We start from the raw sequence: 25,173 nt of genomic DNA, 5'->3' as shown, positions 1-25,173 counted from the left end.
TTCCATGAAAGGATTGGCAGGATATCGGCAGGTGACTTGGTCCATCTGGCTTTCTGTCGTCCATCTTGGTTTAGAGACATTTATCATGCACTTGCACTGACTTTCCACTGAGTAGCAGTGTATGGGATGATGCAATAAGGTCCTATGTAGTGGCTGATGGTGCAACTATACAGTCTATGCATAAAACCCATGCATATACAAGAAACACCTTTTTGAATAGCTGTCCACTCTAGTGACCTCTATGCGTGAAAGGGTTAACTTCAACCAAAAGAAAAGAAAAAGTAGAGTAGTTGTTATATAAAAAATATGATTTGCAACGTTTATTGTAGAACGACAACTTGCAGAAAGTGAAATATGTCCTTTTATTGTCACTTTACAATTAAGAAACATGACTAATGTAACTGTTTATTTGTTTCAACATGCAAAGAACTAGTCATGATATTATTCTAGCCCAACCTGATCATTGTTTGTATGTTTGAGTGATTGAGTTCCCCATCTCATTTCCTTCATATCTTCCTAAAGTCGGCGGGGTGGTGTTGGAGCAGGTCGGCAGCTCACCTGGCTGCAGGCGTTTGATTGACAGCTGAAAGACCCAGTGTGTTTGGTGAGTCAATGACTCGTAGGCATCCTGTTTCTGCTGCTATGTGATAGCAGGAGTTTTGTTCCGTGTCTCGGCAGAGATGCTGGCTCCCCTGCCAAGCAGTAAGAGGCAGTCTGACCACGAGGACGCTCTCATGAAACGAGGCCCTGCTATCTGCAATTGAGTTCAACTGGGGTCGAACGGGCGGCATGTAGGCCTGTCAGGGGATGATTATTGCTCTTGCAGTCACCTTTTATTACTCTTTGGAGACGTTACTACATGATCAAGATGATACCAATAATCTGTCTGGCGATGCTGCTCCCTGAAGGTGAGTCAGACTTCTGCTTGCAGGAAAAGGATCTGGGTGCTATTGTGAATTATTTGTTCAAGAAATGGTGGTGTTTCTAACTTGTACACACACATTTATCAATGTTAATTGCATTGTTTTTCTGAATAAAAAATATTTAGTCATCATACATCTATATTAAACGGTTAAGATTAAATAAAATGCATAATTAGGACAACGTTAAGGTGCTGTTTCAATCAATGTGACTTCTCCATATTGGTAACGGTTCTACACAGCAGCCTCATGAGTCATCTCTATTTCATTGTTGGTACAAAAATAAATAAGAAATCTCTGTAGTTTTTTTGTCAAACTTGAAATGTACCTATCACATTGTCTCTTCTCTCCAGTGGCCCACTCGGCTCAGGGTCATTATGCTCACAAGCTCCTGAATGATCTGATGGAGAATTATTCCAGCGCTCTGCGGCCTGTAGAGGACACGGACAGAGCCCTCAACGTCACCTTACAGATCACCCTCTCTCAGATCAAAGACATGGTGGGTACCAGCTCTTAGGCAAGATCCGAAACTCATCATCACTCATTACAGTGCTTAGTAAATATTATGGTAAGATTTTGATGGTCAAATAAACCATATTTCTCTAAACCAGAGAATAGGCTGGCAAAACAACTTTATAAAGTGAAAGAATGTAGCTCTCCTATATTAAATCTCAACTGCAGAGGTATAATACTCATAAGAACTAGATACGTTTTTTAAATATTATTTTGACGCCTTTTATCTGACTTTGAAACCTCATTCTTCATCATAGCACTCTAAAAAAATCACAAGTCAACAAAACATTTCTTGGACGATCAGTTTGTCACATTGCAAACCTGGTTACCTATTTAAACTAACAAGTTGTAATCCCTGATGATTTTACTACTAACACCATGCTCTGAACAAGGACTGAAAACATACATATTGAGTATGGAATTTTTTTTAACATCACTGTAACAGTGGTTTCCATAGGATGAGTGTGTTGATGCAGATGTGTGTGACTGACAGACAGACCTCCTACTGTACAGGCCCGGCTTACTGTTACTCAGCTGGCTCATGTTTCTGTTCAGGTTCACTGCCGTGTCAGCCCACAGTGAATTAGTACTTGTGTTGTGTGTGTCTGTTTGTGTTAGTGTGTTTGTGTGTTTTCAGAATAGAGAAGATGGCTCTCTTACTAAACGTGATGTCACTGTGATGCCTGATGTTAGTTTGTTATGATTTAGAAGAGGGGCCAGAAACAGTTAAGTGTGTGTGTGTTGGAGTTTCTTATTACACAAAGTGTTAACGTTTCCATTGATCGCTTAACGATACCAAAACTACCCCCATCCACTCCTTCAGGAAGAGACTCTGCTCATCCACCTGATATTGATAGACAGGTCTTGATTTCAGCTGTTGTGATAATCTGAACCCCTCAAATCTCACACAGAGTTAATGAACAACAGAGAGACCAAGAAAATCTCTCTTTAAACTGCTGTTAGTATGTGTGTGTGGTGTGTGTGTCTGTTCTCAATTGTTTGACCTGTGTGTGTATAGGATGAGAGGAACCAGGTGCTGATTGCTTATCTGTGGATCAGGCAGACGTGGCATGATACTTACCTGCAGTGGGATAAAGAGGACTATGACGGACTGGAGGTGATCCACATCCCCAGCAGCCTTGTGTGGAGGCCCGACCTCGTGCTCTATAACAAGTACGCCGTGCGTCACACAAGCATGCACAACCCCCACACACACGTTATTAAAGCAAATCCTCATTTTAATTGGTTAAGGACACTGTGCTAAAAGACTAATTGCCGTAAGAGGCAAGATTACGCACATTCACCCTTCAGAGCGCATCACTTTCACAGCCTTACTAGCAATATTCAAGGGCGCAAAGGATTTTAATGAAAGGAAATCAGAATCTATTGTAAAGATGCAGTATATGTACACAAATGTTTTTGTATGAAGTCAATCACATACAAAAATTACATCATGCTTTACTCAGACTACATATTGTGTTAGGAAGTTAAGTACTGTTGTGCATATTATGTCATAGGATATGTAGTGTACGTATTATATTGTAATGTCTTTATTAAAGTGGCCATAATCATGTACTATATACAATGCACTCAAAGTTGATATATATACTGAGTTAACAGTTGCTTAGCAGGCTAGTAAGAAATGTATGTATCAGTGATCATAGAGTGTGGAATCAACTATTTTGTCATTTTTGAGGCACCAATCTGAATATCCTATTCTTATAAGTGAATGTTTTATTGTAGGACTGTTGAATTTGCGTAGTATAAAGATGTAATTACATTACATTACATTGCATTTAGCTGACGCTTTTATCCAAAGCGACTTACAATAAGTGCGTTCGACCAACAAAATACAAACTTGAAGAAAACAGAATCATATAAGTACATCAGGCTTCATAGAGCTAAAACATTTCAAGTGCTACTCAACTGGCTTTAGATAAGCCAGCCCTTTATTAGTATATAAGTGCTTTGTTAATAGTTCTATCGCTCGAAGTGGAGTCGAAAGAGATGAGTTATCAGTCTGCGCCGGAAGGTGTGTAAGCTATCTGCTGTCCTGATGTCAATGGGGAGCTCATTCCACCATTTAGGAGCCAGGATAGCAAACCCACGTGTTTTTGCTGATGGGAACTTGGGTCCCCTTCGCAGCGAGGGTGCATGTAATACACAGTTAACTCAGCCTCTAAAGCATACATTGATTAAACCAACTAACACGTGATTAAGTAAGTCTTTCTTCCTCCTCCAGAGCCGATGATGACTCCTCAGGGCCGATGGACACCAATGTGAAATTGCGTTACAATGGAGAGATAACCTGGGATGCTCCTGCCATAACCAAGAGCTCCTGTGTGGTGGATGTCTCCTACTTTCCCTTTGACAGCCAGGAATGTAACCTGACTTTTGGTTCCTGGACCTACAATGGCAATCAGGTTTGTAAATGATCACTAAATAAAGCTAGCAAGCACATTTTCAGACTAATAAATAGAGCCATTATTTATGTGGTCATACTGTACACAAGTGTGTGTTTGTGTGTGGGTGGAGCTGAGCCTCATGTAGTCTCAATCACTCATTACTCTCATTCCAGGTAGACATCATTATGGGCATGGACAGCGGTGACCTGTCAGACTTTGTGGAGAATGTGGAGTGGGAGTGCCACGGGATGCCAGCCACAAAGAACGTGATCATGTACGGCTGTTGCTCTGACCCGTATCCAGACATCACCTACACAGTGCTCCTGCAGCGCCGCTCCTCCTTCTACATCTTCAACCTCCTCCTCCCCTGCTTCCTCATCTCCTTCCTGGCTCCTCTGGGTTTCTACCTGCCTGCAGACTCTGGGGAGAAGGTTTCCCTGGGAGTGACCGTTCTGCTGGCTCTCACTGTGTTCCAGCTGATGGTGGCCGAGAGCATGCCTCCATCTGAGAGTGTGCCCCTAATAGGTAAGAGTGTTTGATTAGCATTCTGTTCAAACTAAACAAAAATAAATGCATGCACGATTACTTCATGCAACAAAGGTGTACAAATTGCTATGAATATGTTTCATTTCTACTTGGAACTTGGTCAGGTCACACTTTTTTAAAAGTAGAAGCCATATCCCTATACATCATGCACAGCGAAAGGAAACAAGCTCTGCTTTGGAGCTGTGGTTTATCCAAAGCACCGAGAGTGATTAAACATACACAAACAATAAACAATTCAATAATGTCATTATTATAGAAGAAAGAAGAAGAGTTGAATACATGTACAGAAATCTGGATCTGAAAAAAGATGTTCTAGATAAAATAGCAATAAGGAAAAAAAGAAACAGGATTTTTTAAAGCCAATATGTATAGCAGATTTAGAAGGTGACTTGCAATCATGCATCAAAACATGGCTTTATATTTCAGAGAAATCTCCACAGAAAAATACCAAAGTTAAATAACGATGACAACATTTAAGGAAATATTGTTCTTCTTACTGTAGTTCTTAGAGCAACCTTCACCCCTATCTGTTTTGCTTTTATCTGTTACCCAGGGAAGTACTACATTGCCACTATGACCATGGTCACAGCCTCCACATCTCTCACCATCTTCATCATGAACATCCACTTCTGTGGTGCGGAGGCCAAACCTGTCCCCCAGTGGGCTAAAGTCCTCATCATTGACTATATGTCCAAGATTTGTTTTGTTTATGAGGTGGGCGAGAACTGCGCCTCTTCCTCCTCCTCTTCTTCCTCTCCCCACTTCCCCCAGGAGGACATCTGCAATCAGCACCTTAACTCTCATATTCATGCTAATGGTAAACCAGGAAGCCACAGTACAGAACAGGATTGGCAGGGTCGCAAATACCCCAGACCTCAGACCCCCAAGCTGCAGCATCCCCCCCAAGTGAAGGCCCAGCCCCACATCACCAGAGACGAGGGGAGTCACTTCTCAAGCTTCACACCGGGGAAATATGAGGGCTCTAATGGCAAAATCCCCACAGGTGACTGCTTTAAAGAAGACCAGAAGGTCCCCTGCTACCCTGAAGACCAAAAGCTGCCCTGCTGTCCCGAAGACAAAAAGCCCCACCTCAAAGCCCCTGCGTTACTTTCGGCCCTTGCATTTTCTGCAGCCATGGCAGTGGCTTCCCTGGTGCGGACACCAAGCTGGTGCGCAATGTAGAATATATTGCTAAATGTTTTCGAGAGCAGAGGGCGACATGTGCCAAAGGGGCTGAGTGGAAGAAGATCGCCAAGGTGATGGACAGATTCTTCATGTGGATCTTCTTCATCATGGTCTTCCTCATGAGCATCCTCATCATTGGCAAGGCACCGTGATGTTGCACTTCTATTTGACTTAGTTAGGTCAAATAAAAAAGTATAAGCGACTATTGTAATCTTTTTATAAAAACTTATGTTGAAAAGTGTGACGATTTAATAATAACAGTACAGATTAAAGTGATGTGAAAATAAACACATTTTCTTTTTCTTCACTGTTTTTCATACAGCATTTGCTGTACTCTTAAACATTAGCAATAATGTTAAAAGCTATGATTTCTTACAAACATAATTATGTAATGTCCTATACATAGCAATGTAACATTATTTGGTATTTATCTAAAACTAAATGGGCCAGACAATGCCAATATACTTTATCACGGTGGTGAACATAATTTATAATGAAAGGAAATCAGGGGATTAGAAACAACAATAATGTTTGTTATTAAGTAATTGCTTCTGCTCCCACTCTGCTTGCATATTGGATATTTTTGACCTCTTCCCTACTGATAGAATCTTGTAAATATACAGCTTTTTACCATCCCCCTCAAGCCTGGCTTTAATATGCAGGTACCTTACCAACTAACCATTGATTACATGTAAGGGGATATTCTGTTAAGGTAAAATATTACCAATGGAGACAGTACATGACTTATTCACCACTATGAAATCAGACGCCTGGGGCTGAGCGTCAGCGCACACTCTGGATCTGCAGAAACATTTCTCTGTTCGAAATAATCCAGTGAATAGTTAATGAGCAAGCATTGTTTATGGCGCAACCAGGGAAGTGAGGATGTAAGGTAATATGGAGCATTAATTATGTAAGACACCTAGCACACTCGAAAAACCCACCCCCTAAAATAACCCATATCTTGAACTTGGAAAGTCAAGTGTGTGTTTCAACTGTAGGTGAGAAGAATAGGAGGGGACACATGTAAAACCAATATTGTATTACATCTGTAAGGTACCATTACTTCACTTAAATATTTCCATTTTATGCAAGTTTATACGTCTACTCATCTAGATTTTAAATTGAAATATTGTACTTTTTCATAGACTGATGTATAATGTCCTCCCTTGTTCCTATAACTCTTTATGAGTCACAATAGTAGATAAGGAATGCAATAAATAGAAGACTCAGACGGGTATCAACTGAAACCAATGATCTCTCTCAGATTTCCCCCCATAATTCACTTATCCAACAGTAGAGGGCGCTCATTTCCCACATATGGTGGATGCCCCAAAGCTTGGTGTTTGAAGCTCAGTGTGGCAACATGAGTGCATAAGATCTGCACCTCAGAACGGTTCCCTCTGTCATCCTTTACTCACAAAACTTCACCACTGAGGGGTGAAAAATGAATAGACTATTTATTACACCTCCAGGTTATCGTGTGGAGACTATACATCACTGAATTTCCATAATTAAATATGAAGGCTATAAATGAAAGTTAGTTTAAAAAAAATGCTGTGGCAGCAGTTAGTACGCCTGTTGATTATTCTGTTGAGTCCCAGAAATCAAATGGGCAGAGGAGTCAATGTTTTGTATCCTTTTCTCCAAAAGGGATTGTCATGATGCATGTGATGGGCTATATTTGAGACAATCTTACATTTCCTGTCTAAGAGAAGCTACTGCATTGCTTCCCATTAGAGCTCAGCGAGGTGCAGGGGCCACGGCAGGCTGTAATCACCATGGGAGACCAAAGAAAAGTGTGAACCATGTCATTTGGACAGGCAGAGCAGCTCAGGCACTAAAAACTGCTGCTGTGGAAATTGGCAAGTGCTTTACAGAATTTCACATAAAGAGGCATTAGCCATAACCTCTCAGATTTAGAAACGGAATGGGAAAATCACTGTGATGATACCATGTATTCACAAATGACATGGTGGACCAGAGCTAAGTTTCATTCAATTGTCGTTCTGAAGTACAATTTTGAGGCTCCTACAAAATTGTTTCCATTTAATGCTATTTTACACTTTCATACTACATTGAATTTTTACTAAAAGCATGTAAAGCTTATTTACAAAACCAGCCACAACATTAATAGATGCTGACGTGTTAATTCATTCATCAAAAATAATATGATAATATAATACTATGTATACAAAAGTAAAATATGACAAGAATGGCCATTTTTCCCTTTGAATAAGTTTACCTTTAATACATTAAGTATATTTGTAATACATCACTTTTGTTCACCATTGTGACTAGTAACATTATACTTAAATTGCACGTTATTCTTAATTTTATTAGAACCATTAGATAAACATTTTAATTAATTTTACACTTAACTGGATGCATTTTAGGAACAAAAATATGTAATTTAACTTTTCCTTTTAAATAAGCTTTGGTAAAAATATACAAAACTGCAAACAAATGAAACATCATATACAATATACAAAATGATGTGACACAAGTGTTAATGAGAGTCATATTGAAGACATTTGACTAGACAGATTCAAAGTAGTGCTGGTCAAAGCATAATAGTATGGCACAAAGGAGGTCTGATCGGTGTAGCCATCTTGATTGAGGAATATCTTATAGTACATTATCATAAATTTAAAAAAAGATTCTGAAAAACAATTTATTTTAGACTAAGTGTGCTGTCCACATTTGTACACTGCAGTTATTGTTTGCCTTGCACCTGGATATTTTGCCTGTATGTGTGCACACTTAGTCCCGCTTCAAAATTATAATTATAACCATGCTGGCTGATTTCAACTGAGATATGTGTCTCACTACATTGACGCAATATAAATTAAGCTACAGCAACATTGCAGACCTAGTTTAACATTTTACACTGAACCAAATTCGTTCCTAAATGCTATCAATATGAAAAATACATCATACCCTATAACATATGCAATAATACAAATAATACAATTGATAATACAACGTTGTAATGTATATTATAGGCTTTAAGTGTCACAATTAATATTGATATCTAGGCCTATGGCCAACCTTGCACCCAACTACCATAGCAATAATCTCATTTTCATCTCAATTTCCTTCATGGTCCATGTGTTTTGAAACAGCAGCTGCATGGCATCTGCAACTGATTTAGTTTGATGTATTATTACTGTCCACCATTTATTGTCTTTAGCTCTGGTTTGACACAATGCTCTGTAAACAGATAGACAGAGGACATCCATGTTTGGATCCGTGAAGAACAGGACCTTAAAATTAACATGTTGTTGCCATGGTGATGGAAACACGCTAATCCAAAGTCTTCCACAATGTTTACGGACATTTAGAAACTTTGGGTTTAAGTGGAAACACTACGCTCTTTACCTAAAGACTTAAAACACTTTCCTTTACTAGAAACATATTCAAATAAAGATAGGAGCGGTGGGGATCGGTCACATCGGTGGAGACGCCCATCGCCTCCTAACGGATCTGATTTATAACTAATGGGGTTTTTTTGGCAGTTAAAACTCTGCGTTGAGTCAAGGTTAACAGAAGGACCAACAGTAGAACTAACGGTTCGTACTTCAATATGAAGAGCCCAGGATACCTGGAATATATCTACTGGGGGGGAAAGAGGATCCTCTTCTCATAAGGTAAACGGATTGACACGGAAATATTGCCTTGGTCACCACTGCTATCGTCAGCCTGGTTAGCTTTAAGCAATGCCGTGGTTAGTTAGCTACTTAAGCTAAGTTTAACTAACCATTCCGAGTTAGCTAGCGGAACTACAGTTATATTTAGTTCCTAAAAGTTCAGCCAGGTGTATATTTAATAACTAACTAACCTTACTTTACTTACAGTTACCTTACTTACCTAGTCAAAATGTCATGCCAACCAACCAACCAACCAACCAACCAACAGGACATCCTTGCTAAAATAAACAAAGCAAATAACTGAAAATATACTGTTATTGATGATAAATAGTGTTGAAGAAATACTCATATCCCTAAGGTAAAGTACAAATACTATGGTCTTAAAATACTCCACTACAAGTAAAAGGTGTGATTTTAAAATGTAGGCTACTTAAGTTAAAGTACACATTTATTAACATCAAAATGTAGCCTACTAAAAGAACCAAAAGTAAAAATACTAATTATGCACAATGACAGCTAAAAATACTTCAAGTATCAAAAGTAAAACTAGTCGTTATGCAGAATGGATATTTTCACAGTATTTTATCATAATAGTTATAATATGATCCTGTTTTTCATATGCAAAAGCATTTTAGTGTGGTAGTCGGTCAATTTCAACCAAATTTAGAAATTATGTTGATTAGTAGTACAGTATTGCATTATATCATATCAGCATATCATGTGTTGTTATTTGTGTACAATTAGAAGTATATGTATATATATGTAATGTATAGGCCTAATGTTAAATGTAAATACACTGAACAAAAATATAAACGCAACACTTTTGTTTTTGCTCCCATTTTTCATGAGATGAACTCAAAGATCTAAAACATTTTCTATATACACAAAATAACCATTTCTCTCAAATATTGTTCACAAATCTGAAAAAATCTGTGATAGTGAGCACTTCTCCTTTGCCGAGATAATCCATCCCACCTCACAGGTGTGGCATATCAAGATGCTGATTAGACAGCATGATTATTGCACAGGTGTGCCTTAGGCTGGCCACAATAAAAGGCCACTCTGAAATGTGCATTTTTGCTTTATTGGGGGGGTCTGGGGGGGTCCGAAAACCAGTCAGTATCTGGTGTGAGGGGTAGGGGTTAGGGTAATGTTGTAAATCGAGTGGCCCATGGTGGTGGTGGGGTTATGGTATGGGCAGGCGTATGTTATGGACGACGAACACAGGTGCATTTTATTGATGGCATTGTGAATGCACAGAGATACCGTGATGAGATCCTGAGGCCCATTGTTGTGCCATTCATCCACGACCATCACCTCATGTTGCAGCATGATAATGCACGGCCCCATGTTGCAAGGATCTGTATACAATTCCTGGAGGCTGAAAACATCCCAGTTCTTGCATGGCCAGCATACTCACCGGACATGTCACCCATTGAGCATGTTTGGGATGCTCTGGATCGGCGTATACGACAGCGTGTTCCAGTTCCTGCCAATATCCAGCAACTTCGCACAGCCATTGAAGAGGAGTGGACCAACACCCCACAGGCCACAATCAACAACCTGATCAACTCTATGCCAAGGAGATGTGTTGCACTGCGTGAGGCAAATGGTGGTCACACCAGATACTGACTGGTTTTCGGAACCCCCCAGACCCCCCCAATAAAGCAAAACTGCACGTTTCAGAGTGGCCTTTTATTGTGGCCAGCCTAAGGCACACCTGTGCAATAATCATGCTGTCTAATCAGCATCTTGATATGCCACACCTGTGAGGTGGGATGGATTATCTCGGCAAAGGAGAAGTGCTCACTATCACAGATTTTTTAAGATTTGTGAACAATATTTGAGAGAAATGGTTATTTTGTGTATATAGAAAATGTTTTAGATCTTTGAGTTCACCTCATGAAAAATGGGAGCAAAAACAAAAGTGTTGCGTTTATATTTTTGTTCAGTGTACTTACATAGTACAAATATGTCAAAAAAGTATCTAAGTGCAATACTTGAGTACATTTATTTAGTTACTTTGCACCATATGTGATCAATCCAAATGTATACCAAGGTTATAAATGTTAGCGTTGAGTGTAGACTATTTTTCTTGATTTCTTGGTGTATTTTCAGGTGGAAGGGAGAAAAAAGTATAGGAGAAGATGGTGAGAAATAAACATATTGGAGGGCGGCTCAATCGCTCTTCCACGGGCAAGAACCAAAAGGCTGGCTCCCAGATTTCAAGCAGCAAGGACCTGACACCTCCAGATAAACCAGCCGAAGGTGACATCCCAGCTAATTCTCCCGAGCTCCAGACCATCAGCGAAGGTCAGCTGGGTTTTCCGGACAGAGTCTACCTGCTTGCATCATTCATCTTCCAGAATCACCACCTGGAGAAGCCCCCTGCCCAACGGTTGGTGAGTTATGGCAAAGGAAGAGCACTCTCCCTACCCAGAGTCAAAGATGAGGAGATGCAGCGCACAGCCTACGAGCTGGCCTTCAATACACTGAAATGTGAGTTTGTAGATGACTGGAAGAGTGAAGTTTGTTGCATGTTTAAACTGTTGTCATTACTGTTTTTCCCTTTTACCGTCCATCTTTCTTTACTCTGTCAACATACACATACCTACACACTTTATACACTTATATTGTGTTTTGGAGATCTTGTGCAGTGAGGACATCAGCAAAGAATGTTCAGCCCCATCTATGTTGATTCAAGATTCAATAACTTTTTGCCATTTCAACATAGGTGATAGGTAAAGGTTTGGTGAACTCACAACAAAACAAGATAACCCCACGATTGTACAGTTAACTTACCACCTTAGGACACACACATAAATTAAGTTATGATAACAAATGAAAACAAGCATTCCCATCAGGTTGATAATTGAAATTGCAAGTAAAGCCTATTTGATTCCAGGGAAACAAAGGGCCGTTTCACATCAGAATGAATAGCTCGTCGACATTCATTGACAGGTAGAATTGGATATAGATAGATTGATGAAGGAAAAGTAGAAGAGAAAAAACGCTTGAATGACCAGGGGGAATTTAGAGTGAGTCTACAAATCAATCCAGCACATAATCTGTTATCTGGGACTCGGGTGGGGTCTGGGTGGCCGAAGTCACAGGGGTGTGTAATCACCATGGCGATAAGGTAGAGGAGCTGAGCCGACTGTCAGTGCAGGAAGTTGGCTGGAATTGATTTAATACGTTCTCAGTGGATAGAGAGGTCAGGTAGCAGGAACACCCTTGTGGCCACAAATGTTTTCTTTCCTTCCCACTATCTTTCCGATGGACTTAGAAAAGCCTCAGGCTTACATCCCACAATTAATGCAGATCACCTCACATATCCATCATTGCTGGGCCAGGCTGCGGTAACCTGCAGTATCATTTATTCAGCTGTAGGTCACTCATTACAAGGTCAAATCAACTAGATTGCTAAGGATAAACTAATAGGAGAGAACTTCAAGATCATATTGCCAGGACATTGTTGTCATACATCACTATGTTCTTCTACCTATAGAGTATGTCTGTATACATTATCCAGGAAGAAGAATTTGCTGTTACTGCAGCAACAATTTGATCAACATTTTTATCTCGGGCTCTACTTAGATGTAAATTGTCTGCTTGAGTTTCGAACATTTACGATATGCTGTATTTCTTGTTGAATTGAATCTTCTTTTTCGTCAGCGCTTATTTCAAAGACAAATATTCCCTGTCTTATCAGTGCTAGACTCATACAGTTCTTCTTGGTCCCCCTCCCACATCTGACATTTCTAGAATTAGTACATTTGAAAGCTTCAGCCACTATAGGGTACTGAAACAAGCTTTAACAGATGTTATTATTATAGCTTACAGGATAGGCAGATACCAGCACTGGTTACATGTATTGATCTTTACCTATAAGCTTTTTACATACACAACACTTTACAAAACAAAGTAGGAGTCATCCTTGGAATGAGGTTGAATCAGTTTATGTTTCTACTGTTGTTATCGCACAGCAAATCAATGGAACATCTTTTTATTTTGATCATAGAGACTATAGAGATCGTTGAATTGCATGATCACATAAGTATTTTGGTCACATGTAAGATTCACTTGCGCTGGCTGTGTGGGGAAATTGGGTGTTGATGAAATGACAGCCTGGAAGCCAATGTTAATCTCTCCTCCTCCTCCTCCTCCTCCTCCTCCTCCTCCTCCTCCTCCTCCTCCTCCTCCTCCTCCTCCTCCTCCCACGAGCAGCCTGACTTCTGGTGCAAAAATTGATTTGCAAGTGACACACACCTATGCTGGCAGTCACACACATTATACACACACATACACACAAGACACATCATTTGTGCACTGCCTTGGAATGACTGATGCAAAATTGAGCTGAGGTCAGTTGTTCACCTGAGGAAGAAAAGCTTGAGCAGCGAAAACAAGCAGAGCAAAATGCCAATGAGCTCTGGTATTGATCTTGCGATTATAACTCTTATTTGCTTAAAACAAAAAAGACCCTCAGTAAGCTCCACACCACTGGCTGAGGACACAGACTTGACCGTTGCTGTAATTTTCAGTCAATACTAAACAATGGAGCGGAAGTTAGATGTTTTCCTTGGTGTCTTGGATGTGGCATTTTGTAGACAGACGTAGCAGAAGTTTGCCAAATGAGAAATATTAGCAGTCAAGTCGTTTCGCCTTCTCTTCCCTGTCTCCCATAACTTCATTTGTTCTCTTTTTTATATCTTCAGGGCTTTGGTATTTCTTTGACCTCTTTCAAAAATCCTGTTGTGAGTGACTGTGCTTGATCACTGACCTAGAGGCAGTTTATGTTGTCATGGTTTCATTTCCTGTTGATTTGTTTCCCCTTGTGTTCTCAGGGCCTGAGGTGATGTGCGGTTGTTATGAAGCTATGTTAAGTTATTTTTGTGTGAACATTTACTGGCAAAAGTAGTTGACCTTGTTGCTGGCCATGAGAGCGCCCCCCCCTCCTCCTCCCTCTCTCTCTCCACTGGCTACTCCTCTGAGCATGTCTGCCTCATTGTCCATACTGTCCAGCTGGGCTGCCAGACGCCCTTGTCAGATGACAGTGGCTGCTGTATGGTCTGTGTGCAACTATAAACATTCTTTGGACCACTTTGTGTTGGATTTAGAGCATGAGAGACAGAAAGACATTTTTGTCCTTGACCACAGTCAGAACAGCTAACACCAGTTTGGCACAGCACATTTAGAATAAAAGCAGGTGCATAATATGTTAGATAGATTTGCCATTTAGTCCAAAGGTGACTTTAAGGCACATACCCTTTTTCGGTAAGGTCCTTTGTTAGATTAATGTGCAATCTGGTGCACTGATGCGGAACATGGTGAGACAGAAACCTGGCCAGGAGAAGTGGAGTCTGCATTCAGGTCAGGCTCTTTCACTGAGGATTTGTTTGAGTGCAGTCAACATCAGTCACTGCTCATTGTGGAATACCTGGAAGCCACACAACATCAACACTGAACTAGTGGCTCTTGCTGGTTTAGGATTCAAGCTTTTTCTTGTTATAATAATTATAATTTGTTTTTATTTTATGTCAACTTCTAGAGTTAGGACTTCTGTGTTTTACTCAAACTACTGTGTGTGCTTTAAAGCATGCGGAAGAGTGTGACCTCTACAGACCCAGCCATCAGGGCTCTCTCAGGGGTCTGAGCCTCTCTGTGTGCACTGAGTGTGTATCTCTTCTGGGCTTATCTTAAAGGCCTTCTGCAGTAATAGCCACTATTGAAAACCCCATTGACCTGAACCTGCTAAAACTGATACCACTTCTGATGAGGTGCATTTGTTTCCTCACTTAAAGATAAGCTCTATTTCACACATGCAAACGTTTGTGTGTGTTTGTCCTGACCTACACACTCTTTTACCCAGCATGCATTTGGCTGAGACCCAGGGTACAGTTTGCATGATTTGAGATGTTGTGATAAGTTAACAGCAGTGTCTGTGGTTTCCATGGTGTCTCAGCGTACAGGCTGGGCTCAACTCATTTTTGCATTTTAAGAGGTTTGTCTGTCAGGAATAAGAATGAACCAAGAAGGAAACCACGCGTGTGGTGCACAAACAAAGTGCACCAGCATATTGATGTTGAAACCCTGGGTTCTTGCAACTAACACAAATGAAACCCTCATTACCGTCTTTTATTTACCTCTCTGCAGTAACAAAAAGGCTTTATCTCAACCTCACTAGAAACATATTAGCGAAATGATATTTTTGCCCATTTCCAGTGTGTAATGAGCAAACACTGTACCGGCAGAGGGGCTTTGGAAGAAGCGGTTTTTAAATCCTGACGTGGCAAATTGGATAATGTTGCCAGATCTCCATCTCCCTCATATTTTAAAGGGAAGCCTACTGTTCACAGATGGGATTGGAAGAGATAAGTATGTGTGTGACTTCAGAGAAAAAGCATCCTGTAGGCTAGACAGAAGGATGCTGCCTTTATGATATGACAGCCATATACAGATCCAATGGCAGCTCAAAACCTCTAAAATGTATAGTGTTCTTTCCCGATTTCATACAGAAGGCCACAGAAGATTAGATTAAGATACATTGTTTAGTAAGGACGAAAAGGTAATATCCCAAACAATTCTTCACACGATGGACCCTATTTAAGTTTTTATAATAAGTCCTGTTTGTTTATAATATAAAAATGGATGATAAGACAGTCATGTTTGTCAATCAAGTCACCACTTCATCATTTGTATGTAACATGTTGAATACAATAAAGAAGATAACAAGTCATACAAACATAGGCACGATATAGTTGGGTATAACATACATGCTTGCCTGTTATGTTTGACTTGTGTATTACTTCAGATATCTTTATTGTCACAAGTACCTCAATTACCCACAGCCCACAACAGACAAAATAAATGAAAGAAATGAGGCGAATGAAAAAGAAGAATAACTCTAATTAAGCGTCAAATAAGCGTTTAATCACGGCAAATTAAACCCCCCATCTAATTAAATTATCCGTTTAGATGAAATGTGGGGTGCCTCTAGGAGCCTCTCTTGCTCTTGGTTCTAATCTATTTTCTCCATTTTTTCTAGACACATTCACATCATTAGATATAGATTTGTCCTCTGTAGCATATTACCAGAAATGGATAGTACTTATTTCTTCTGCATTATTTCAGGATAATTAGACATTGATATAAAAGATGGCCCAGATATGCACCGTAATTACTCAGACACATCATTAGTAATGGAAATCCCCATCATCGCATTTCCATGCTGCCTAATCACTTCTATATCACTTTACATTTCTGCACAGATCAAGAGCTGCTGGAGGACATCATGATTGACAGCTGCTTTTACCTCACTCAGCCAATGGTAAGTCAGTACATTTGGAGCAATGTATTTTAATACAGCAATACTTTAAGGGAAGTAATGTTTAATCCATTGGTGTATTTATGTGTTTCATTTATACATCCTTTTGATTCTGAGAATAGCTAGACACTTTGTTTGCAGCGTTGTTTACCTGGAGCTGTTTTTCTGAACCCTTTTGCTCACAATCCTTTGACAGTGCTTTACTCAGTGCTCTCCAATATTCATGACCCGCTGTTACACTCCACATACCCTTTGTTCTTTTCTCTAGACCTCTAATCAGTAGCAGTAATATTGACGTATTGCACTGATATTCTCCTTTCATCCACTCACAAAGCACCTCGTGTCTTTCATATTCCCTTCCCTAATCAATGACAATTGCTCCCTTTGGAGTAACACATCTAAAAGGTACTTTGAGGCAGAATATTCCTGGCCTTGTCTTTATTACCTTTGACAAGGAAAACTCCCCATTAATAAGGGATGAAATCAGAATGCAGTAGCAACCCAGGGGCACTGTGTTTGGATGATGTTGCTTCTGAGTGTATTCTGCACAGTGTTTATCCTACATGTGTCCTAGAACCAGTGTGCTGAATGTTATTAGCGATCCGAAGTCTGTGCTGCGTAGTCGTACAAAAATAATCCCGGCACAGCCCCCGTACCTGCGGCTGTTAGGCAGGAGATGAACGTTCTGCTTCTTAAATGAAAAAGCATCCTCTGGAGGAGATTGGCATGTACTTTTGCCCTACTTTATTTTCACTCCACATACAAAGAAGCTGTGCAAAGAGGAGGGCTGCTTTAGCTGCTTCTCAGACTGTCTGGATGGCGATAAAACATGCACAGACCTAGTTTGTGTGCACGTAGCGGATACATGGAGAGAAGAGTCATGAACGCAAGAGGTGCTGAATGCGTTAACAGAAAACCGATCTGTCATGGAGTGTACAGACTGTAGACAGCCAATGTCTACTTCAGAGGAAACATACACACACACATTACTTGGCAAAGCAACCTGCCCCCTCCCACACACACTCACACTGCAGCCTTGTGAAATATGGCCCCGTGTGAAATGAATGGGTCTCCCTATGTGTTGGTGGCAGGTCGTTACTCTGCATCCCTCTAGTGAGACAATAAAGCCCAGACACAATGAGACAGACTTTAGCGCTCACTCTTACCTCCTTTTACGCTGCTGGCATCTATAAAGTTCAACCTTGGTCGAGAGAGACGTGGGTGACGGGGAATAGGCATGCTGGAGAAAGGGGGGGGGGTACATGAGGATATTAAGAAAAAAAAATGAAGTTATAGATAGACCTGCATGCTGAGAGAGCCTGAGGCGCCTTTGATCAGAATGGAATGAGAAAATGAAGCCTTAATCCTTTGGAGGACGGAAATGAGTGACATTGTAGATGTGAGGCAAACCTATTAGGTGGTACTTTTCACATGGAATAGCCGTAAGCAACATTATGTAAAAAGGCTATATTAGATTTGAACTATGTCTACATTCTTCTGGGTAATTTTACCATCTATTATTAAGTACTTTAGCTTTAGCACTAACTTTGTTTTCAAATCCATGTCATGGTCATTTCATTCAATTGAAAATAAGTCTAAATAAAGTGAGGCCATCTTCATTTCTTATTTCATAGCAGGCACTCAGCACAGCAGGCATGTTTACTGGAGACCTGTTTTCCACGGGGTGCTGTTGCCAGGAAACTTAATGACTGGGAAGTTCCCCACACCCATGGGTTTAACCTTGGTAAAGGACAAGTGGAACTTAAGGCAGAGGGGATGAGGTCGAGAAAGGAAAAGTGGAGCGCCACAACTCCGTCTCTGGAAACGACCTTTCCCCAAAAATGAAATTGAAAGCCTCCGGAATGAATAATAAGCGTTGACTAATTCCTTCGCTGCAGCAGAAACCCTTGTAGCGTTCCTGTTCTCGGCCCATTAGCCCGCTAGTGAGAATGTTTCAAGCTGTTGCTGCTGCGGAACACCATCTGCCACTAATGCGGCTGGTGCCCTCCCACCCTTAGGGACAGAAAGGTGGAGTGAGAGAGAGGGACATAGACATGGAGAGAGAGAAAGAGAGAGAGAGACAGGGGAGAGCGCTGAATGGATTGAGATAATTGCAGAGGAGGAGATGGAGAGACATTACTTAGCTTCCTCCTATGTTTAATGAAGTGGTAGCAGTGGGGTCATGGCAGGACATCTCTAAGCTACAGTGTTATACTGACTATGTGTGTGGATATATACGTCTCCAAATGAATACAAATAATGAGAATCACTGCTCTGTGCACCTCAATAGGTAACCACAAACAAATTACACTATTAACCGATGTCAAGCTGTGTTGGTTTTATGCACATTTTGACGTTCTTGTATCTTATCTGCAACTGATCTTTGAGGTCTGACCATCCACTTATTAAATTATTGTGTCTCAGTTATCTTATGAAAAATCTGATTTGTTATATTATGCAGCTTCTCGACTCATTCAAGCTATTTCTCTGCTTTCTTGTTAAAACAGAAGTCACCAATGAACCATACTTTATTTCTTCTCGTGCTCTAGCCAGATGATCAGATGTGCCTTGTTGCCGTCATGCTCTACGACTTCCAGGACAGAAAGTTTCTCCCAAGGGAACGCCAACGGGACGGCGAGATTGAACAGGAAGTCAGAGATGTGGAGAAGTACCTCCTTAGGTAAGATATGAAAAACGACACAGGGAATAAAGCACCCAAACTTGGAGTGGATTTACTAAAGGGAGTGTGTGTTGGACGCAGGTTTAAAACCAAGCTGGCAGCCTCTCTGGCGCGCTGCAGGATCAAACATGATCTCCTGTCCATCGAGTGTATCCTGCCGGAGAGTTTGAAGACCAAGCAGGAGAGATCAAGCAGCCTTCCACTTTATGCATGGGTCAACACGCTGGAGAGCAGGTAAGCTGAGCACACTCAAACACACACACACACCTCACCAGAGCAGATAACACACACCTGTACTGTAAATGCACACCTGTACATAAACCCAGGAATGCACTGTAAGCATATAAAGAGTGTGTGTTAGCATGTACACACACACACCTGCATCTACTCGGAGACCTTTAAGTTGGGGTGCTGCCCAATGTTTTATGGGCTAGGTGCCCAGCTGACATCCAATTAAACCACTGGACAGTGTGTGTGAGCGTGTGTGTGTGTCTGTGTGTGTGGTCCAGTGTGTGTTCTCTCAGGCGCCCCGACAGGCTGATTCAGTTAGGTGTAAATCCTGCTGCTGTGGACAGATTCAATCAGCAACAACCCTCAGCCAGCTGTAGGACTGTAAAGGTCACCTGTTGGGACTAGTGGTGTGTGTATGTGTGTGTGTGCGCATGTGTGTATCTTAATGGCTTTTACAACACATTGTACTGCTAAAGTCTTTTAACAGGCCACGCAACAATTCTACGCTCTATTATTATCCATAATGACAGTCTTCCTCTCTCTTCCACCTCTCACCTTCTTCCCTCCTTCCCTCTCTTGGGCTTCCACTAATCTCCTCTCCTCTGTCCTCTCCTACAGCCTTGATGAGGTCCAAAGTGTGCTGAAGAGTGCGGGATTCTCACAGGTGAAATCGATCGGTCAGCTGGAGGGCGAGACCTTCTGCCAGGATCCCCACTGTGGGGATATACTGGTGTTCCCTGCTCAGCTCAAAGCTCAGCTGTACACCACCAAGCTGCTTAGCAACCACAAACTCATCATCCAGGTACAAGCTTCACAGAGAGGAGGCATCTGACAAGAGCCCCCCCCCCCCCCCCCCCCCCCCCCCTCTCTGCAGATTGTATGGCTGTGGAAATCTGTTCAGCACCATTTTACTTTGGTAATGGACTTGCTCAAATTGATTATAACAATGATCCCTTATGCCAACTAAGATTAGTTTTCTCAGATACAAATATTTCACATCAGTTCCTCTCATCGGGCCATTCCTCACTTTGATTCATAAGGAATCCTCCAGTCCGGGAGGGGGAGAGCGGTATCATCATTTATTTTCTACTCCATTAAAGTCAAGCTTGCATGCAAACTGTAAGCCGCGCACAGCACCGCAACACAATTCAATCATACACATATTCCACACCCCTGCCTAATGAATAACCTCTCCCTCTCTATTTGATGTTCTCTCCTCTAGTTTCTCTCTGTTCAAATGTCCTTGTTCTTCTCCACCCTGGATTGTCTTTCTTCACAAACCAACCATAAGGATATTAACTGATGAAACTCAAGCCAGCCGGGTGGTCCCACAGGGAATCATTCAATACTATTTCCAGAAGGGACCCCACTGTTTGAAGGACATCTTTGTTGTAATCTGACTGATCGGTTACTCTCAGCATTTCTCTGTATTCCTCCCCTCCGTACCTGCTTTGCAACTGCTGTTCCACGCTCCTTCACCTCTCTCATCTATTCCCACCTCAATTCCATTTACAACTTTCATACAGAGCACCTCTCCTATCTCCTATGTTAATCTGTGTCTCCTTTTGCAGAGTGTTGCTGCTGTGCAGAAAACCTGAATGTAGACATATTGTGTTGACGGTCTCTAATGCTTTCACCCATTGTGTCTGTAGGATAAGTCCTGCAGCCTGGGCCCACAGGCCGTGTGCTCCCTGCTGCCAGAAGAAGGAGATGTTCTTATGTTGGGATGCTTCTCCGGTCTCACCGTCTCCCACACTGCCTGCCTAGTTGCGGAGAAACGTAAAGGAGTTGGCAGCAACCAGCCCACAGTCTACGTTTGTGTCAGTGACCGTACAGACGCTCAGAGGGAGGAGCTGCAGCAGGCCGTCACCGCCATGGGCTGCAGGAGTACGGAAAACATGTGTCCATGAATGCAGCATCTGTTTGTGTCTAAGAGATATCTACTTATGTCTTTGTTGTCTTCACTCTGAAGCTCTTTATCTTTATTCTGTCCTTTACGTCAATGAAAGAGACAATGAGAAACAGAATATGCTTTTTTTTAGCACTTTGGTAGAGTGAAATGATTATATTTGATATCATTTTGTCAGGCTTTTTAAAGACCAAATGCATCAAATATTTGGGGTATTTAGACGGAGAGTCTTGGTTAAATCATTGTTAGTTTCAAATGCTCACAGGCATGCTCTAAAACCAATCTATGCATGATATCTTGAGCTGAATGTAAATATAATATGCAGATGGTTGCTGCATCTCAGCCACTGTAGTCATTAGAGAAACAATAAAGCGCGTATTACACAGCTGACAATGCAATAATTGCAAAAGATGCCTTCAGGCACGGTATTTTACTATGAAGAAATATAGACATTGTAAATAGACTTTAAGCATTGAGAAAATGTTTTTTTTGCTTTTTATTATGCGGGTTATCAGTAAACCCCATTCACATTCTGCTCAGATGTGAAGCTGATACCAGAGGTCTTCCAGTCTTTGGACAACGATGACAAGCGACTGCAGAAGGTGCGCGTCATCCTGCTGAACCCAAAGTGCTCTGTGTCTGCAGTCAGCAACCCGGTGGACTTCATACTGCAAGAGAATGGAGGTACATAGTGATCTGTACACATTTCAGAAATACATAGTCATTTAGTGTACATAACATCCCGGTGTGCATGGCTGAAATAGAACAGAGGCACAAACAGTTGTATTCACTCACAACAGTTAATACTTCAAAACAATAAACACACCAATTAATATTGAATGCAAGTTATGCAAATGAAACCCAATTAAGCTGTCAATCTACTCCAACACACTTAAAAAGATCTATCTCAAAGTAGTAAATAAGTAATGCGAAAGCAGTTTAAAGTTATGTTAAAGTTTAGTGCAGCCGCATTTATTGATAAGCATTAACATTAATGTATCAATAATTTAATCAGAAGATGAATTTCTATGTTTTTCAAACTTCTATTTGTGCGTTTTATAGTTATGTTTAATCAAGTTTTGAAAATACTTGTTGACCATCCACACACAAAGCTTTCAGTCTGCAAACTGAACCTTTTAGCGAACCTTTCAAAGCATCCCTTTCATCTACATATGGATATCAATATATTATAGTTTCACAAAAATGACCCGTTCTAATGCTCACCACACTCCACGCTAATAAAAAGGAGATTCTGCTCTTCCTCAGACACAGAACTGCTGCAGGACTTATCTCAGGGCTCGATCGCCCCGAGCAGACTGCAAGCTCTGGTGGCCCAGCAGAGGAAGGATATTGATCATGCCTTGAAGTGTGAGTGTCGAAACACCTGCTCTGATGTTGACATGCACACATGTGAGCTCAGGCCTCTCACACCTATCTGACACAATGGAGCTTATCCTTCCTAATGATCTAATCTGGTACGCCATTAGACTGAAGCCTGTGGGATCCCTGGGAGGTCGTCTGAGTCTTAATTAGGAATGTTGCTCTGTGCCAGTCAGCAACAATCTCCTGCAGCATCCCTCGCTTATTTTAAAGCACTGATAAGTTATTATGCCTAATATTAAAAACATTCTATAGAACAGTATATGACAGAGGGACCTCTATAGAGTGGTGCAGGAACGAGTCCTAAAACCCGGAAGTGACTTAGCATTTGACCACTTCCGGTTCCCTCATCTCAGAGTCAACGGGTTATTTGAACTTGTTTTTGGAAAATAGCTCAAAATAAGGTCTGTGGTTGACACAAATTGAAGAGACGGATCACATTTTGTTCTACGACATTAAATACATCAGCAGTGACCCCACTGGTTTGAAGAGTTTACGTGTCTGAAAAACGATGGTTGTTAACAAGTGGCTGAATAGGACTACAGAAGTTGTCGAGGACGTTGTACGTCATTACGCCGAACACGTGAACACTCCCGCTAAGTTTGTTTGCCCCTGTTCTGCTTGAAGGATACAGTAATTTATGACATGACCTCAGTTGCCGAAGATTTCAATACGTACTTTGTCAATGTTGGTCCTTGTCTAGCTGGGGAAATTCCAAATACTGGTTGTAGTGATGGTGTTGAAAGTAAATATATATATATGTGAAGGAAACTATATTCTTAAGAGGGACTGATGAAAATGAAATTATTGACACAGTTAAAAAACTCAAGAGTAAAAGGTCAACAACTGTCATGATATTGACATGTATACAGTTAAAAACATTATTGAATGTATAGCCAAACCACTAACTCACATCTGTAATCAGTCAATACAAACCGGTGTATTTCCAAATAAAATTAAAACTGCTAAAGTCATACCAATACAATACATACATCTGGAGATAAACATGTACTGTCAAACTATAGACCAATTTCATTGCTCTCACAATTTTCTAAAATACTGGAAAAAATCTACTATACAAGACTAAATGACTTCGTCACCAAACATAACATACTCTATGAACAACAATATGGTTTCAGAGCAAACAGAACTATAGGTTACTTGCGTAACCCCAGTTCTCAGAGTAACATGAAGTGAGATGTCTCACTATGGGATGCGCCTCATCGCGGAGCAAACAGAAGCATCAATCTCATTACGCCAATCCTGATTGGCTGGAGATCTTGACGTCAGCGTCAGGGAAATTACCCCCTATAAGTAGCTTGCGCCACAACGCATGCGCCATTCAAAATAAGCACCTCTTCTCGCTTCACCATAGCAAGGAGGGCCGTCTGGTGAGACATCTCACTTCATGTTACTCTGAGAACTGGGGTTACGCAAGTAACCTATAGTTCTCATTCATAACACTCCGTTCGATGTCTCACTATGGGAAATTGTAGCTCCCGTATTGCCAGACGAGCTTATCTCGAAAATCACCAAACCAACCAGAACTTAACAGGTAGAGCTCTGACTCAACCAGGTGCCCAGCACTGCTTGAGTCACACTGGGAGCAGAACGTCCAGCCTGTTAGGAGGCAGACAAAAGTGAGCGGCGAGGACCAGCTCGCCGCTGCACCAATGTCTTTGATGGGAGACATCCTGGACAGAGTCCAGAATGCAGCCAGACTCTGAGTCGAAAGAGCTCGCGGACCCGAGGGTGCCTGCGAACTCTGACTCGTATGAGCCCCAAAGCAATTGCTTCCACAGACCAGTGGGAGAGCCGTTGCTTAGTAACAGGCTTGCCCTTATAAGGGTTAGCCCAGGACACAAGGGGTTGGTCATTATGACAAAGCACCCTTGATCTGTCCCTGTACGTGCGTGAAGCACGGGCTGGACACGGCAAATCCGGCCGCTGTTCCCCGGAGGAATACAGTGGCGGGGAGGATGCCTTAATGTCAAATGTGGTACCCGAACCGACCGCCTTAAGATAAAGGCAGGGTCAGGCTTCAACCACACTCTGTTTGCCCTGGGGCAAACTGAGTGCATGAAAACTGTACAGATAGTGCATGAGTGCCACTGGCTCGCTTGGCAGCTGCCAGGGTCAGCGTCATGTCACACTGTATTTAGATTGTACCACTCACGGGCCAGGCCAATAGAGCCAAGCGCTCTGGGTGTGGGTAAAAGATCACCCCCCCCCGCTTGGGACAGTATGTCCCTGCGTAGTGGGAGCTGCCATGGCTGCCCGCACAGCAGCTGATATATCTCCGCTAGCCAGTACATAGCTGGCCAGTGCGGAGCTATCAGGATAAGTGTGTGGCGTTGCTCTCTCACTCTGGCCAGAGTTGGGGGTATCAGAGCCAGGGGTGGGAACGCGTACAGAAGGCCCGGGGGC

General features: G+C 41.6%; 2 protein-coding genes across 2 annotated transcripts in view; both read left to right on the top strand.

Moving 5' to 3' along the window:
- Positions 1 to 540: 540 nt before the first annotated feature.
- On the top strand, positions 541 to 5,721 carry LOC117555934 (neuronal acetylcholine receptor subunit alpha-9-II). The gene is given in 7 exon segments (XM_034231016.1): positions 541 to 908; positions 1,274 to 1,419; positions 2,452 to 2,606; positions 3,676 to 3,856; positions 4,012 to 4,363; positions 4,938 to 5,480; positions 5,483 to 5,721. Coding segments are annotated over 7 exon segments (1,665 nt in total). The 5' UTR covers positions 541 to 859.
- Positions 5,722 to 8,934: 3,213 nt separating this feature from the next.
- Positions 8,935 to 25,173, top strand: part of LOC117555863 (putative methyltransferase NSUN7) — a 30,203-nt gene continuing 13,964 nt past the window's right edge. Inside the window, exons 1-9 of the mRNA XM_034230888.1 lie at positions 8,935 to 9,219; positions 11,338 to 11,718; positions 16,491 to 16,549; positions 19,096 to 19,226; positions 19,308 to 19,460; positions 20,076 to 20,259; positions 21,110 to 21,344; positions 21,907 to 22,050; positions 22,633 to 22,734. Coding sequence (XP_034086779.1) covers positions 11,367 to 11,718; positions 16,491 to 16,549; positions 19,096 to 19,226; positions 19,308 to 19,460; positions 20,076 to 20,259; positions 21,110 to 21,344; positions 21,907 to 22,050; positions 22,633 to 22,734 — 1,360 coding nt within the window. The 5' untranslated portion in view covers positions 8,935 to 9,219; positions 11,338 to 11,366. The remainder of the gene's footprint in view (positions 9,220 to 11,337; positions 11,719 to 16,490; positions 16,550 to 19,095; positions 19,227 to 19,307; positions 19,461 to 20,075; positions 20,260 to 21,109; positions 21,345 to 21,906; positions 22,051 to 22,632; positions 22,735 to 25,173) is intronic.

Source organism: Gymnodraco acuticeps, unplaced genomic scaffold (assembly GCF_902827175.1).
Source record: "Gymnodraco acuticeps unplaced genomic scaffold, fGymAcu1.1, whole genome shotgun sequence".
Classification (NCBI taxonomy): Eukaryota; Metazoa; Chordata; class Actinopteri; order Perciformes; family Bathydraconidae; genus Gymnodraco; species Gymnodraco acuticeps.
This window is presented reverse-complemented; position numbering and strand designations above follow the sequence as displayed.